The 16,976-nt window shown below is 36.5% G+C and overlaps 2 protein-coding genes across 3 annotated transcripts; one reads left to right on the forward strand and one right to left on the reverse strand.

Moving 5' to 3' along the window:
- The first annotated feature begins 377 nt into the window (after positions 1-377).
- On the forward strand, positions 378-3,273 carry LOC113497396 (cysteine and histidine-rich domain-containing protein). Its single transcript, XM_026876940.1, has 6 exons — positions 378-597; positions 851-987; positions 1,112-1,314; positions 1,759-1,975; positions 2,348-2,542; positions 2,753-3,273. Exons 1-6 carry the CDS (start codon positions 519-521, stop codon positions 2,975-2,977), a joined length of 1,056 nt encoding a protein of 351 aa, XP_026732741.1. The 5' UTR covers positions 378-518; the 3' UTR covers positions 2,978-3,273.
- Positions 3,274-3,352: 79 nt separating this feature from the next.
- On the reverse strand, positions 3,353-9,183 carry LOC113497397 (photoreceptor-specific nuclear receptor). Of its 2 annotated transcripts, none has more exons than XM_026876941.1 (7): positions 9,123-9,183; positions 8,633-8,809; positions 8,367-8,477; positions 5,577-5,816; positions 5,133-5,214; positions 4,932-5,037; positions 3,353-4,109 (listed from the first exon to the last, which is right to left on the reverse strand). In XM_026876941.1, exons 1-7 carry the CDS (start codon positions 9,144-9,146, stop codon positions 3,908-3,910), a joined length of 942 nt encoding a protein of 313 aa, XP_026732742.1. In that variant the 5' UTR covers positions 9,147-9,183; the 3' UTR covers positions 3,353-3,907. The 2 variants fall into 2 exon arrangements, with proteins under 2 accessions (XP_026732742.1, XP_026732743.1); XM_026876942.1 differs by lacking the exon at positions 9,123-9,183 and adding an exon at positions 8,946-9,008 and having other exon boundaries at positions 4,932-5,049.
- Positions 9,184-16,976: the final 7,793 nt, after the last annotated feature.

Here is a 16,976-nt window from a genome sequence, read left to right on the forward strand (position 1 = left end):
CCACAGATAACATTATAATTGGTTATTCAAGACAAGTAAGATTTATGTAGTCTTAAAACCCCCAATTTGTATTTTCATTTTTGTATCTAGTTGAAAAACTTTGAAAATTAATGCCTTCAGTATTCAATTTGTTTAAACCTTTCATAGGATTTTCTTATTAAAACCTCGTAACATGTAGATCAATAACTTCTGTTTATTAATGAATGTAGTTTAATTAATATAAAATAAACCTATTTTCACCTTTGTTTGATGCAAAAAATTTATGCGAATGCGATTTAATTTAAATAGTAAATAAACAACAAATTTGCTTTCAATAGTTTTCTGTTTGTTTAAAACGCTCCCCGTAGTTGCTAATGTTATTGTCAAAAGTGTCAGATCGATGTTGATGTCGCATGAATTCCGCAAGCAGACGCTGTCGCTGTCATTGAGTCACTTCAGTAAATTACAAAAATATCACTGATAGGAAATTGAATAGCGCACGTTGTGTTGCCGAAATTTGTCATATTTCTTCAATCAATATGCCTGAAAACGAGAATCTAGTGCAGTGCTATAATCGAGGCTGTGGCCAACTTTTTGATCCCAGTAAAAACGACAAAGGTAAAGAATTTTCTAGACTTTTCTATACGCTTGGTTCCTTACAGGTTACTTGTGTTTATAAAATGTGTTATGTACATTTAAATCTTAAAAACATTTCACGAAATTCACAACATATTTATTTCACCAAATTTAAGCGATATGTTGCCCCTTTTATTTATAAATCAAGCGTAATAAGAGTCATAAGCTCGAATCATATAAGGTATGGCTGTTTCAGTAATCATGATGGCTAATTTATTTTCGTGTTTATTTTCAGACGAATGCCGCCACCACCCTGGCAGCCCAGTATTTCATGATGCTTATAAAGGCTGGTCTTGTTGTAATAAGAAGAGTGTAGATTTTACTGAATTTCTTAATATAAAGGGCTGTACAGTATCTAAGCATTCAAATGAGGTTTGTGTCCCTTGTAAGACAATTAATTCACTTTAGGAAATACATTCATAATTATTCATTCAATGTTTATCAAGCTGGGGTATTTTATATCATATGATAAACACTAACTGTTATATCCTTGTAGAAACCTCCAGAACCTGAGAAGAAGGCCTTAGATAAAGAATTGGAAAAGAAAGAGGTGATTGAAGTAAGAGCACCTATTGTTGGACCTCAGTTGAAGAGACCTCCTTTTGAAACTCCTTTGGTTACTCTTAAGCCTTCCGTTGCTGAGGCTTTAAAACAGGCTGTCCAAAACACAACACAACAAACTGCAGCTGTTGCTGATGGGTATGTGTAGAACTGTACTTAAAAGTTTAAGAAAAAGCTATAAATAATTGCTATAAGCTTGACTCTGGACTCTTGACAATAATTTTTAAATCCCATAGAACCAACAGCATCTGAGTTCTGGTCCATAAATTAAAAATTATAACAATTTATAATTGATGAGATTTAATAATATTTACTATTAAAATGTTCAAAATAAATATTATGATACTTGTTACTTATTAGTATTAATACATTATAATATTTGGCATTTTGAATTATGTAAGTCCCAGCGTCAATGGTTATCTTTAAGATATTGGTACCATCTGTTTTAAAAATAGCTCATGATCAGGATCCTTTTTAACCAGATACAAATATACTCATCCTAAGGGACTCCTATTCTTGCTGTTCTTTATATGTTTATACTATTTTCCTTATTCATAACTGTACCAAATGTATCCTTTTCAGCAATATTCCCATTGGTACCTCTTGCAAGAATGGAGGTTGCAGTGCTACCTATGAAGGTCCACACACGAATGATACCCTGTGCACCTTCCATCCTGGTTGCCCAATCTTCCATGAAGGACTGAAGTTCTGGTCCTGTTGTCAGAAGAGAACGACAGACTTCAACACCTTCCTAAGTCAGCCTGGCTGTACATCAGGGAATCATAAATGGACAAAAGAGGTAATATTTGTAACATTTCATTTTGTTTCATTGAAAAGTCGCTTTATTGTTGTTTGATGTAGTTTCTCATATTTAGCTGACAGAGTTAACTTATTCTAGATTAGTAGCTTACTGTTACAGGTCAAAGTAAGTTATGTATTAGAGTAGAACATTTTTTTAAATGTTTATACTTGAGATTAGTTGATATAGAATAGTGGTCAATTGTAATAAAGCTGGTTTTGCATATCAATATTCAGTCAGTTTTGGTGTCAGTGTTCAATAAATCTTGATGTTATTTTTCACTTGCACAAATGTTGGCTAATGAAATAAATGAAAAACAGTTCATAAATAAAGTGCCAATTAATTTAAAAATTGTATATTTTCTTGTTATAGGGTGCACCTGCTGGCACAGTAAAATGTCGTTGGGACTGGCATCAAACGCCCGACTACGTCATCGTAAGCGTGTATGCAAAGAAGTACGATCCTACACTGAGTTTTGTAAAATTAAACCCTATCCGCCTTAACACAAAACTGGTCTTCCGAGAGCAAGGTGATGCGTCATTCGACCTGGATCTGGAACTTAGAGGTGTAAGTACTATTATTCAGATTTGCTGATATTTGTTTTTAAATAGAATGTGGTTCTGTGTGTTATTAGTTCTAGTCCCTATTCAAATGAACCACATAATATATCAAGATCATAAAGTTAGTCTTCTTTATTTCTGTATTGGATGTTATTTTAAAAAGTTGAATGAAATGTAATAAAATATTAAAAATGCTAATAGTATATCATAATTTCAGGTTGTGAACATCGAAAGTAGCAGTGCGTCGATGTTATCAACGAAAATCGAAATTAAACTAAAGAAAGCTGAGCCCGGAGCATGGAGCAAGCTAGACTTCCCTCGTCAGGCCCCAAAGAAAGAGGAAGCTAAACCACAAGATGTCAAACCTCCTGAAGACGATTACGAAGACCTTTCTACAGTTGAAGCCACTCACTCTATGGGAAAAGTCAACATGACTGCATAGAACTAGTACAATTACGTAGCTTATTTTTTCAGTGTTAACAGTTCTTAACAAATCACAAAAAGTTCTCATTGATTTAGCTCAAATGCTGTTCTAGTATGCTAGTGCACTTATTTTGTGTAAATGAAATGTGCTTTAATTATAATTGTTGTCAATTTACCTAATGTTGATTTTAGGGGCCATTAACAGTATGCTTCCTAAGGAACTGAAATTAAACTCCATAATATAGAATGTTGAGTTCTTTTGATACAATGAAAACATATTTATATACAAATAAAAGCTGATAGTTAATAAATAAATTGCGAAGTTTCTTTATAATATCCTCAACATAATTTATAATCATGAATATCTATTAGATCATCATATATTTAGTTTTGATTGCTTAAATTTACTTAATTACAATAGAATAATATAACATTTACAGATTTATACAACGTGACTAGGTTGACTAGATAGTAACACTCATAAAGTACATTTTTTCTAAGTATATGAAGATTTAAAAATTCTGTTTCATAGCTACCGTAATTTTACAGATATTATTTTGTTTAAAACAATAGGAAATTGTTTTGACTTAGGTAACTTCCCAAATCGTAAGAAATTGAAAGAAATCTACGCAATATGTACGCTTCTTTTCTACAAATTCGAATGATATATTAATGAACACTACTATTTTTGAATTTTCATAGCAACTGAACACAGATTAGTAAATCAATGGAGTAACTTTAGCGTGTAGTGTGACCCTATTGTATTTATAAAAATCACACTGTCCAAACCCAGCTAAGGAAGTATGTCTTTCGCCAGTAGGCTATAAATATGACTGATTGAATGTACCTTATTAGGTGCCTAAATGCAGGCAGTATTACTCCATTCGTTTACTACTCTGTGTCCACACTTTGTTTTCAATTCAATTTCACAAATTCTACATCGAAAGATTTATGGTGAGGAACAGTGTTCACTGGTGGGTTGTGCAGGCGGGGGATGGAAGGCTGGCGTCGGGGCAGGCTGCATGCGGTACATGTCGTGCAGTAGAGTAGCCACAGACACGTCTCCAACTGTGTCGCGGAATAGGAGCAACTCTATGGAGCGCGCGCGGACAGCACGCAGCGATGGTAATAGGAGCAATAGACGGCCGAATCTGGAAATATAACGTACTTAGTAGATTCTTGCCATGTGACATCAAATGAATATTTTATGTAAGCTAGAAGTTAGTCGACTTATTGTAACTTGTTAATATAAAGTTAATAGACTCGGTAATCAATAGTTAAATATCTATGTTTAGAGTGCTGGTGGGGCTGCCTCACTTTTGTAGCGCATCGGGGATGTTTGCAGATGCACAAGTAGATTGTTTTTATGCAACAATGCGTAAGAGGTGCGCATCCCTGGTGAGCAGAGTGCATGCCAGCTCCAACAGTATTCTGAGCATGATAGCAAGCAGGCTTGACTGTGTGTACTTGGGTCGCTGCTGTGCTATTTCTCAAGGGCTGTTATGGCGTACACAGATCTAAGCCCAAAATGTAACTACTAACATAGGTGTAAGTGTTACTAACAAGTTTTTGTGTTTACTGGTATTTTTTGTATATTATGAGTCAAAGTTACTTGAAATAAATGTTATTATATATATATTATATAATAGCAAAAGACGAACACATCTTGATTATAGGTCATATTGTTTTAACAACAAAAACAAATACAATCGACTACAATTAAAAAACTGCTGAGCCAAACTTGATAAAATTTTAAGGATCCTATTTCACGTTAAATGAAAAACATCAACATAATCATCCAATCCGAAGTTCTAAGGTAACAAAAGTAAGAAAAACAGAATAAAGACTAGTTGCGAACCATTTTTTTCGAAGTCAGTAGAAAACTAAATTTAACTCAAGCTTTAATGATCTGATTTAAAACTATTACAGAAAAGTCATGCAAAGTACCTACTACAAACTTATTTATTAATTACCTGGTAGGCTGCCGAGTATACCTCGTCCGCACGTAGTCAGCGAGAATGCATTGAGCTTGATCTTGTAACATTTCCACAGGCTGTGTCTCACTGAGCCCAGGTGTATCTGGACAAAACACTGCTTTTATAATAAACTAAGACCATTTCAATTACAATAACGAATTTAGGTAATTAAATAGGTACTGATTTAAAGGAACGTACCTGGAGAAAATAGAACGATCGCTTTCATGCAACCACATTCACTGCCGTCTGGAGCTATTTGTCGGAATCGACACAGGATTTCCTAAAAGATAAAACAATTTATGAAAGTATTTGAATCGTACGTCAAATTCACAAAGGTCTAGACGAAACTTGTCCGTATTAGTTATATACCCCGGCCTTTTTAGGTATCCAGTCAGTGAAAGTGTGACAACGCTCAACCCAAAGCGGGGAGAGTCATTTCATGATTTGTCATCCGGGAAAAAAGTACCAAGATGAGAAGCCAAGTAAGATTAGTAGGTAGCCAAAAGGTAGGACTTCCGTACCTTCTTATAGCACCATAATAATAGATATTGTTTGCAAATAACATCTTAGTATCGACGTAGTTTGTGCTAGGCTTTACGTTCATTTCTTCAGATAAATTTTAAATAATTTATAGTAAAATACCTGTAAAGTATTAAGCTCCAAATCTGCCAAAGGGTCAGGTGGTAGTCGCGCTCTAGCGGCAGGAGCTGCTAGTAGTGGCGCCAGGTCCCATGGCGCGGACCACTGGGCGAGGTGTAATAGGAACAGATCCTTCCACGCCGCCCGCAGCAGCACAAGCTGGTCGGCCGCTGCTAGCGCCTGAAACGGTGCCAGGCACCGCACCCAACGTACTGCCATGAAGAGGAGACGGGCACTTGTTTCCTAAATTGGAAAACCGATATCTAAGTATTATAGAATGAATGCAAATATTTAGTTAACATCTTCTACTTTTAAAAGGACAATCGTCAATGCTATTGTGTACCCATGACATACCTATACACGCTTAGAGCAATTTTAGTAACTATTCACGCTTAGCGCGATTTTAAAAACTGTGTACTTATATTCATAAGTTCCTAAATATGCTTCCTTACATATTATAAAACAAAGTCCCTCGCCGCGTCTGTCTGTCTGTCTGTTCGCGATAAACTAGAAAAGTACTGAACGGATTTTTATGCGGTTTTCAACGATTGATAGAGCAATTCTTGAGGAAGGTTTTAGTGTATAATAAGTTTAGGTTTTGTGTAAACTGACGATATTACAGCGATATTAGTTAAACATGTCGGAAAAAATTAAGCCATTCGAGAGCTTTCATCGAGAACGCTGCCAAAACCTTTTGAGTTACAACAAAACAATGTATGGCAAGTTTGTACCTCTTTAATAGATCTACAAAAAAGTCCGCGGTGGTATATGTCTATCTTCCAAGGATAACCCACAATAACCATTTTTATGTGTTTTCTTAATACAGTAAAATTATTGGTTACTTACGAACCTCTTTTTAACAATACAGTATTAATCCTTATCCAACTAAATAAGTTAGATATATTATGCATGTAATATAGAACAAATTGCCTTTTACACTACGCCAAAAACGTAAATAGGTAATGAGTTATCGTAATATTAAAATCTCCGCGCGAGAAATTAAAAATCGATGAAACGTAGCAAAGATATCGTTGGCATCTATATACTAATTGTACTATATATATACTAATTACTATGTATATACTATGTATGTACTATGTTTATACTAATTGTTTGTTTGAAAGCGCTAATCTCAGAAACTACTGGTTCAAATTGAAAAAATATTTTTGTGTTGAATATACCATTAATCGAGGGAGGTTTTAGGCTTTATGTATATCATCACGCTGCGACCAATAGGGGCGAAGAAAAAGTCATAACTTATATCTTCTAACCACGCAGACGAAGTCGCGGGCAACAGCTATCCTTATCCTTATCCTTATCCTTATCCTTACATATTATAAAACAAAGTCCCTCGCCGCGTCTGTCTGTCTGTCTGTTCGCGATAAACTAGAAAAGTACTGAACGGATTTTTATGCGGTTTTCAACGATTGATAGAGCAATTCTTGAGGAAGGTTTTAGTGTATAATAAGTTTAGGTTTTGTGTAAACTGACGATATTACAGCGATATTAGTTAAACATGTCGGAAAAAATTAAGCCATTCGAGAGCTTTCATCGAGAACGCTGCCAAAACCTTTCGAGTTACAACAAAACAATGTATGGCAAGTTTGTACCTTTTTAATAGATCTACAAAAAAGTCCGCGGTGGTATATGTCTATCTTCCAAGGATAACCCACAATAACCATTTTTATGTGTTTTCTTAATACAGTAAAATTATTGGTTACTTACGAACCTCTTTTTAACAATACAGTATTAATCCTTATCCAAATAAATAAGTTAGATATATTATGCATGTAATATAGAACAAATTGCCTTTTACACTACGCCAAAAACGTAAATAGGTAATGAGTTATCGTAATATTAAAATCTCCGCGCGAGAAATTAAAAATCGATGAAACGTAGCGAAGATATCGTTGGCATCTATATACTAATTGTCCTATATATATACTAATTACTATGTATATACTATGTATGTACTATGTATATACTAATTGTTTGTTTGAAAGCGCTAATCTCAGAAACTACTGGTTCAAATTGAAAAAATATTTTTGTGTTGAATATACCATTAATCGAGGGAGGTTTAAGGCTATATGTATATCATCACGCTGCGACCAATAGGAGCGAAGAAAAAGTCATAACTTATATCTTCTAACCACGCAGACGAAGTTGCGGGCAACAGCTAGTAAGGAATATAATGCACTAAATGAAAGGCGACCGAAACTTATCTTGCTTTTTATCAAATGGCAATTTTTTACTTAGCAATCGGTGACAAGATCTTTTGTTTAAGACATAGGTATCTAAGTAAACCTCGTAATTCTGAGTATGAAAAGTTTGCGATTTTTTTATTTAGGTTATTGCATAATCTATTTGGCACCTATGTACTTTATGACACAACTCCGAAACTAAGTAGCCTATGTACCTACTTTATCACCTTATATTGAACATGCGCACTGCGATGCACATAACAATGTGAAATATAAGTCAAACGACAATGACTTCAGTTGCGCGAGTCGCGACGAGGGCGATGGGCGGGGTAAGTCAAGTTAAGGCGATAAGTCACCCCGCGGCCGCCCAATCGCGAGTCCGCGCCCGCCCCTTTTGTCAAAAAGCCACCTATCAAATGTCAATGTGCACACCCCTTGAGGCGATGTAGAGTCTTCGACAATAAGGAGAGAAATCTTTACAGTTTGACATACTCACTGCCTACCTAATTATACGAGTATTATTGCCATTATACTACACTTATTATAGGTAGTTTTTTTTAACCAATTTTTCTTGCAAGGTTTGTTTGCTCACCTGCAGGAGTTCCCATGTAGGTGCCAAAGGTGCTCCAAACGCATTGGGTGGCGGCCGTAGCAGAGTCGGATCACCTTGTAACTGTAACTGCTTTGCACTCCACATCAGTTCCTAAACAAAACGAACAGAATTTCAAAACTGTGACGGGTAGAGTCAGAAGTAGAGTAGGTATGTTATATTATTCTATCAGAGATATAGGTCGACGCGACTTTTCTTTGGTAAACCAAATAGTATTGGCTGGTATTTGTGTTTGGGTGGGGTCTTACCTGGCATTTATCAGAGGACATGAGTATGTGCAGGAGCCCAGGTGGTGGTGGTGCTAAGAACGGCTCCGGTACTAGAGGCAGCGGGCTTGGCGCGCCCGCACCACCGCCAGCACCGCTCGACCCAGCTGATGACGCCGTGCTCAAGGGTGCTGGCTCGCTCATGCCACTTATACTGAACTGGTTTATATCAAAATGGCAAAATAAGTACCTTTAGTGCGAGCACTACTGCTGACTTATAAATATAAACGAAGACTGAGTGAACGTCCGTTTGGTTTCAGCATTATACAAATTATCAGGAAAAGATTTCACTTACTGGAATATGAACAGCTACTTAGTAATGAGGTTGCATGAAAGCGACATAATACGGCTATAAGGCAAGAAGCAAGGTGAAATTTAACATAGTTCGGCAGGAACATGCCATTACCCGCTATTTCAATGCCTACCCGATCACTGTTGCTTTTAAGTATAGACTAACCTGTAAATAGGTTACCTGGAAATTGAAGGGTTGTGGCATCGGAGCGAACGGTGACGGTGGTGATAGCTTGAGGACATGAGGCTTATGCGTGTGGTTGAGCTGAGGCGGCGCCAGTGCACCCAGAGCGCCGGCTTGCAGCTTTGGTTTCCTAGGCCCGCGCTCGTGCTGCACCGCTAAAGAAAATTGGACTGAGTGAATTACTCTGATAAAGTACCTATAGGAATGACACTTGAAGATTTATTTCCGAAGGTATTTGGTTGGTTGTAAAAAACAAATTGAAGCGATATAAATTCAAACTTGATTATATCGCTCACCCCTAATGCAGATTTACGAAGAAAAATCGAAATAAAGTCTAAACGTAGGTAAAAAATAAAGTCTAGGTAAAGCCATTATTAAATAAATTCAATATCTTTAGATGTTCAGGATGATTTGCTTACAAACAAAACAATTTTGTTGTTAGTGGAGTCACGCCATCAAATTAAATTCAAAAATATTTTCAGTCAAAAATATAAAAAACTCGAATGGCTGAACATCCGTCCGTGGCATGAAATATTCAATAGTGAAACGAGTCATTGCTAAAAGTATTTGACTACATGTAACTTGGTAGTTGTTTTACACGAAGGATTATGGAGCCATGAACCGCTTATTCACTGGCGATCCCTCGGTAAGCCGGGATCGTCCGCGCCTCGCCTACCTTTGTGTATAATGTGCAATCGTGGGCTGTGCTCACAACGACCGGGAGCTCAGCGCACTTCCCTTTTATTTATAGTTTAAGAACTAGTCTTATAACATTTTTTTTATATAGTTCCGTCTTCGCGTAAGAAAGATATCAAGATACACCTGTCTTTTTTAAACGGTGTCCAAAAATTAAACAGCCTGCATACTAAACACGCAGCAGTATGCCACAGAGCCTTTTCTTGACATATTTCTATGGCGCTCTGCTTAAGACTACGGATGTACTAAAAAAAAGTGAGCTTCGCATAGCCCACTATTTAATTGCCGAGCGAACTTTGAACACACCTTTCTATTAGTTAAAAGCAGACAGATTAATGTATTCGTTCTCTCACTATTTTCCCGAAACGTAGGTACTTAAATGTATTTCCATGGTGACAAACAATATATATTTTTTATGTAGTGACATTCAAATGTCAAAGAAACAAATAACAAATCTTAACATACAAAAGATCCACATCCTTTCAAGTTAAAACTGTAGCGGGAATTGTTTTAATTGCAGCTCCAATGTGCATGGAGCCCGCGTAGGGGTGACGTCACGCAATCAGCTTAACGAGGCTGAGTCCATGAGAATGCGGCTATTGTGCCCGCACATGTCGGCGCATACGCTGCGTTCCCGCGCGCCACCGATGTCTGCTCGACTTATACGAGTAAGGCCAGAAGCTCCATTTATCACAAAAATGTACCGTTACATTTCTGCATGTCATATCTAATATGACAGTTGGTTCTGCGAAAGGTAAAAATATTGTATTATCAACTAAGGACGTATTAAGCTATTATTCAGTAAAAAATAAGCCGCTAATATCTACTAAACGATACGTTACGTTACTGCTCTATCTTATTTTCAAGAAGTCGAATTGAGCAGAAAAAACAAAGAATTTTTAAATGCTATTCCGAATCCCTTGAAGCAGCATCCCAAGGTGCAGAAGTGTCGACATATTAAACGTGACTGGCTTTATTCATCATTGTGTTCTATAGAAATAATCATCAGATCGCGTAGCAGTTACCGTAGCTATCCTCTACGCGACTCTACAATGCTACGTAGTTCTCCTTCTGCGTAACCGTCTACATTGTCATAGTGTACGCGGCTTATCCGACGATACAAATGCTAACGGACGCACTATTCGGATAACTGACGTCCACTGCGTCCGTAAGTGTGGGGACTTTAAATTTTAATGTCGATTCAAAGAATGGCTTATTTGGGTATTAGAGTCGCTACAGTTTTTGTAACGGATTCAGTTAGATTGCTGTTTTATAGTAGGATGCGTAGCTCATTCATAAACTTGTCAATGTCAAAACTCATACGATTTAGCAAATTTGTCATGAAAGTGCCTTTAATTATAATTAATAATGTATGCGTAAAATAGTTAAGTATAACAATTCAATTGTCATTCCTAATGTTTAGGTATTAATTAATTTTTTGAATATGTTTGGATACCATGAATATAGTGCGGTTAGACCTACATGGAATAATCGAAAATTATTTAATTGTGAACAAAGTATATTGTATCAATTGGATGTTTTTACTCTACGTTAAAACGAATGCGACACTAGTAACTAACCCCAAATCACATATACATGTTTAGCCAATAAACACAAAATAGAAGAGATTTTTAGGTTTAAAATAGAACATGGGCATTCAAATTCAATTGTATATAGATAAAAGTTTGCAATTCAACGTGGCAATGCTGCCAGCCTTCTGGGCCCTCTTCTTCGTAAATAGTAGGTGTATATTTTTTTATTAATTTATAATCTTAGTTAAACATAGTCTTCAATTTAAAAATTTGGTAAATTTATATTATTATAGTTTTACATAACAATATATTGTAGGTATAGTTTTGCTCTACCAAAAGGCAGAAAAGTTTAAGGAAAAAGCCACGGAAAAACTATAGATAAGAGACCGATTTAGCAAATTTTTCGAGTGAGATTTCCAAACTAAAGACTACTGACACATAATGTCGAAAAAAAAGTTGATTCCAAAAGATATAACTACATAAAAAAGTACTGTCAAAAATAAAACCCATCTCGCGTGTACCACACAATGTAGAGCATGTGATGCAAAGTTAACCTTTTGTTTATGGAGCGCATGTAATCCCAAATAGAACACGTGCTTTTTTTCTCGACGTCATAGGCTGCCCCAACAAAAAATCTACATCCCAAACTACACCCTATGCCAATAGTACTAAGTTTAATTTCGATAGTTGTAGAGAGTTAGGGGCGCTAAGTTTCCAGTGTGACGCGGATAAGCGAGATTTTAATTAAATGAAGGCGAAATGTGTAACAAGTTCTTCATGATCTGATGACTCCGATGTTATTTGGTTTAGCGGTGAAATAATGTGATACTGGACAACTGTTTTGGCTTTTCGACTGTCTAATACTTTACACAAAAGGCAGAATAAAAAAGATAATAAGTAACCCATATATACCCATATAGATAACTGTTTCCACGTCTTGCTTATCCCCTGTGGAGGTAAAAACCTGTTTACTATGCAGTTTAGAGCCGATATGAATAATTTTCTATAAGGTACCTTTACTTATGTATTTTTACTTGATTTAACATTTGTTGCAAAAGCAGACAATTTATGCCGAATCCTCACAAGTTGTCAGGCATTAAGACAAACTTAAAAAGCCTAGTAAAGTGCTAATTATAATTGAATCTTACCTCGTATATCATTTTAATATTTTTATTTCGAAATCTGTCTAGAATTAAAGATTAAAATGTCCTTAAACTTATAAATAAGTGCTTATACTTAACTCAAAAAGAAGTTAAGTCTCCGTCGTTTAAGCTTCCATAAAGGCGAACGCTGAATCACATTGGCAGCGTTTAAAAGGGAGATTTAACTTCAAACATGTATCATCGACAAGCCCCTCGCTCCGCCGAATTGAAAGCAAACAAAACATGTTTTTCAAAAAGGTAGTTTATACAAAAAATACGAACTTGTTATTTATAACCCGCGAGGCAATGCCGGTCAATTACTGAACTACATTTTAATTTTAACAGGTTTTTGTTGCACTTAATTTGTACTGATATTGTAGCGTTTTGATTAAATTGGTATTTTTTTTAGTTAGGTATGTTTTTTAAAACAATACAATTTTTTTATCCTGCAAATGGTCAGAAAATACACAATTTATCTCAATCAATTCATCTCTCTTATCAATAATTCATCTTAGGCCCGCACTTATAGTGCGGCCACTAAATTCAAGCAGATCTTTATATTTATGATATCATATTTATTTATACATCTACCAAGTGCACACATCGATGTATGTATGCATTGCACAAGACGTGGCAAGAATGATTTACCTACTTATGTTAATTTCATAAGTCTACAATTATAAAATTATTTTGATTTTATTTTACTCAATACTGACTTTATTTCTGAATGCTTCTCTTAAATGGTAATTCGCAAAACCCAATTGCAATGGAATGGAAGTGGGTATTTAGAGATATAAATATGGAACTAATAACAAGACAAATGAAAACCACACTCTACCTATTCGAACTAAACACCTTCTCATAATTTCTTTACTTTATTCCCACAGAACATTTGTCGCGTCATCAAGTCTTAAAACATTCTCTAACTACTTTACAGTAACTACAACCTAACAATACCATACACCTATAGATGCACATTGATCTCGGTGCCAGTAAAGTGTGAAGCATTTGTTGCAGTAACTCCTACAAATACTGTAGGGCGGAGAGGGTTGGATACTATAATATACTGCACGACGTTACTGCCGTGTAAATGGAGTTCAGCGGTCGATATCCTAGTGATGTACTTACTGCAGCAGATGTAGGATGTAGGATATTCTTTGGAGGACGTCTAATTTCTACGAGGTCAGAGGTTGAGGGTGGATTTACTTTCGTTTGAAATTAAAGAGTTGATTAGTTTATGACGGCACTAAAAATGAATCTTATCACTCCGGTCTTAGCTTTACTTTTAGAAAAACTCTAAACGACTATCAAAAAGATAAATAATATAAATTTACAATAAAAAGCAAATCAATTATAAAACGAATACCTTGCAAACAAAGAAAAACTTAGGCAAGTAAACCAAGTATTAGAGGTTTATTTATCGATAGATGAGAGCACTGCTTTGGCCGAGCAGACACGTACCTCGAGGTGGCGCGGTGTGGTGTGGGGCTTGATTAATGACCCAATAATCCGGCCCGCCCGCCTGCCCTATGAAAGCTTCACGAAGCCGAATTGGTGAGCGGTCAAAAGGTTTATTGACTGAACAGGCATAACCAAGACGCACTTACTAAACTAAGAAGTGTGTTAAGCGAGTCATTAATAATGAACAGTTCGAAGTGCTTATCATGAAGTCGATCGCTTTGAATGTCTTTTGAGCTTTCTTTGACTAGAAGTTTTCATTTCTTTAGTTTCGAAAAAAGGTATAATTAGTTTTATTTAATTCTGTATTTCTCTATCAGCCCGTGGTAAATATCAAAACCCGTATCTCACTAACCAATGCGGAATAGTATCATTGTCTCTACTTAAGTGTAGCTGAGTTAGATTTGACGCAAACACAGTCTTCATTTACAAGAAATTGCCTAATCAGAAGTTCATACAAAGTGTCAGTTCTCCAGGGTTGGCCGTGTGATTCATTCAAGTAGCATGACTTGGCAAATGTTGCCGCCAAGAGGCAACCCCGCTTCACTAATAATACCAACTCGGATCAAGATGTTAAACAACCTGTTTTTTATGCATCATAGGCTTTACAAAAATAATTGTTGAGGAAAATACGCGTAAGGAAACAAAGATATAAGGAAGAATCGTCTGACTCGATTACCCTAAAAGATTTTCCTATTCCCGCTCTTGAATTAACATAGGAACCGAAATAACTAAACGTGGGAAAATAATAGGAGTTGGTCTGACATAAATAATTATAAAGACACGAAACACAAAGTAAGCATTTAACTCGAATTATATTTGTAAGTATCTAATGTTTATTTGCCACAAACATTATTAGTGCCTCATAGCTGCGCATCAAAATCATCGTGTGGAAAATATCCGAGGAGAGAACGACCCCGTGTCCTGACATTCGTTTCGACGTTAATTCCAGCCGCATTTGTTCCATTACATTTCCGACACAAAGTAGATACGCGTTTGTCGAATTGACTAGGTGGATGCGACCAGGCGAACGAGGAACGAAGAGGATGGGGCGAGCGCGCCCGGCGGACCGACAGGGACGGAGGATCAAAAGTGAGAAAGATGTATTCAGAAGTGAAATAGTCTGCTGGCTGAGCACATCATCATTAACGAGCCAGAGAGGGCGGAGGGCAGCGAAGAGGCAGAGGGGGCGCGCCAGGTGGGCGCTGTCCCACGCTCCGCCACACCTGCGCGCGAAACTGCTCCTTACCGCAAGCGCCTCAGGGAACTTATCTGCGTAAAGCTGCCCGGCTACAAGTACCGACCTCAGGGAATATTTTCGAGTGCACCGACATAAATATGAGAAATATCCAGGTTTTTATTCACGTCCCACCCTGCGGGGTCCTCCCGGGTCCCGGACAAACATCTCATATAATAGATGTCCAACAACGTCGAGATGACAACGGGTTTTCTTATACTCACGCCTAGTTTCACTTTTATTTCTACTTTGACATATGCCTATCTGTATTTACTACCTTTTTGTTATGCTAAAATGATATCGTAATCATTTGGATATTCTAATTCTATATCTAGGTATCCTAATTCTTAGAAAACTTCAGAATCAAAAGGTATTTAATAGGTATTAGAGTCTGTTGTCACGAGGACTAGATTCGCCATTGAATGTCAATCCTGTTCACTTATACAAATCGCGGCCAAAATTTATTTAAAAAGTACAATAATTGTTTCGTAATGGTCCATTACAATACGCAAATCTATTCAAACTTAATAATACTGAGGCACACTACAAAGTAAAATCATTTTATTGATAGGAGCCGAAGAGAACAACAAAATTGTATTTGTTCATAAAGTTGTGGCAAAGTTACCGTTGCGGTTTTTGAACGTCGAGCCTGTTTCAGAACTGAACAAGTTGGGAGTGCAGCGCATCGCTTTATTTTACCGCTATAAATAACTTTGTTCTGTACAGCATAAACTTTACAGATGGACCAAAAAGTTTCTCCGTTTTATGCTATCTTTTAAAAATACAGTACGTAAATAGGTAGTCCTAAATACCTAATCTGAGAGTTTTATTATTTATTGCAGGTGTTACGTCCACAATCAAAATCAATAAAACTACCAATAAACATTCAAAACAATATCTAATAATTTGTGATAAACCAAACTTAATTTAACAACAAAAACAATCATCAATAAACCTTTACTAATCCATTCGTGTGTAATGCAATTAACCCACCCGCCGTACAACGCGAAAATTAATTAAGAATCACGTAAACGTGAACAAAAAATAACCCCTAAACCAGATGCAACAGATTATCCCATTAAACATTTTAGTTTCATTCGCAATGACAGTGCAATAATTTGTTCACGCACAACATTAAAATGAAATTAGATGGGATGAGATTCGCCCCCGGGGACGAGGGTTGAATCACTTGCTCTGTCAAAATATAGGCAATATTTTAGTTGGTCGGGAGGACACCAGACAAACACGGAAGCGGTGAATAAATCACATAATCGGATCGAAAGTTACCGAGCCTTTATTCTGGCCGACCTTTGCTAAATCGAGTATCAATAGTCCGGGGACCGCGTCGACATGTTGTCATTCACTTATACGGAAACAAGTCCAATATCATAAATTGTTAAAAGATATTGCAACAGGCTTACAAATAATTTCTTAATATGATTGTTTACAAAAACAGACTCTATTTACGTATCTTTAGAACTCACATCTATTCTTTTCTAATACCCCATTTACATTAAGTAAAACGATATCAAGGTAACTAAAAAAAACAATTAAAGGTAATAAATATCATCAAACACAAGTGAAGTCGCTATTACGGTACAATTGGCGTCCCTTTGTTCAGTCTCCCCTCGGGTGTGGTCACGCTGCACTAGGCTCTGAGCATGAACACGTGTTACTGATCCTTAACACTGCTCAAAAAGCACCGATCTAGTCGATTTGATACGCTCCCGATGCCCCAACACGCAACATAGGGTTTCAAACGTCAATAAATATTCATTTCGAGTGG

Source organism: Trichoplusia ni, chromosome 9 (genome assembly GCF_003590095.1).
Source record: "Trichoplusia ni isolate ovarian cell line Hi5 chromosome 9, tn1, whole genome shotgun sequence".
NCBI lineage: Eukaryota > Metazoa > Arthropoda > Insecta > Lepidoptera > Noctuidae > Trichoplusia > Trichoplusia ni.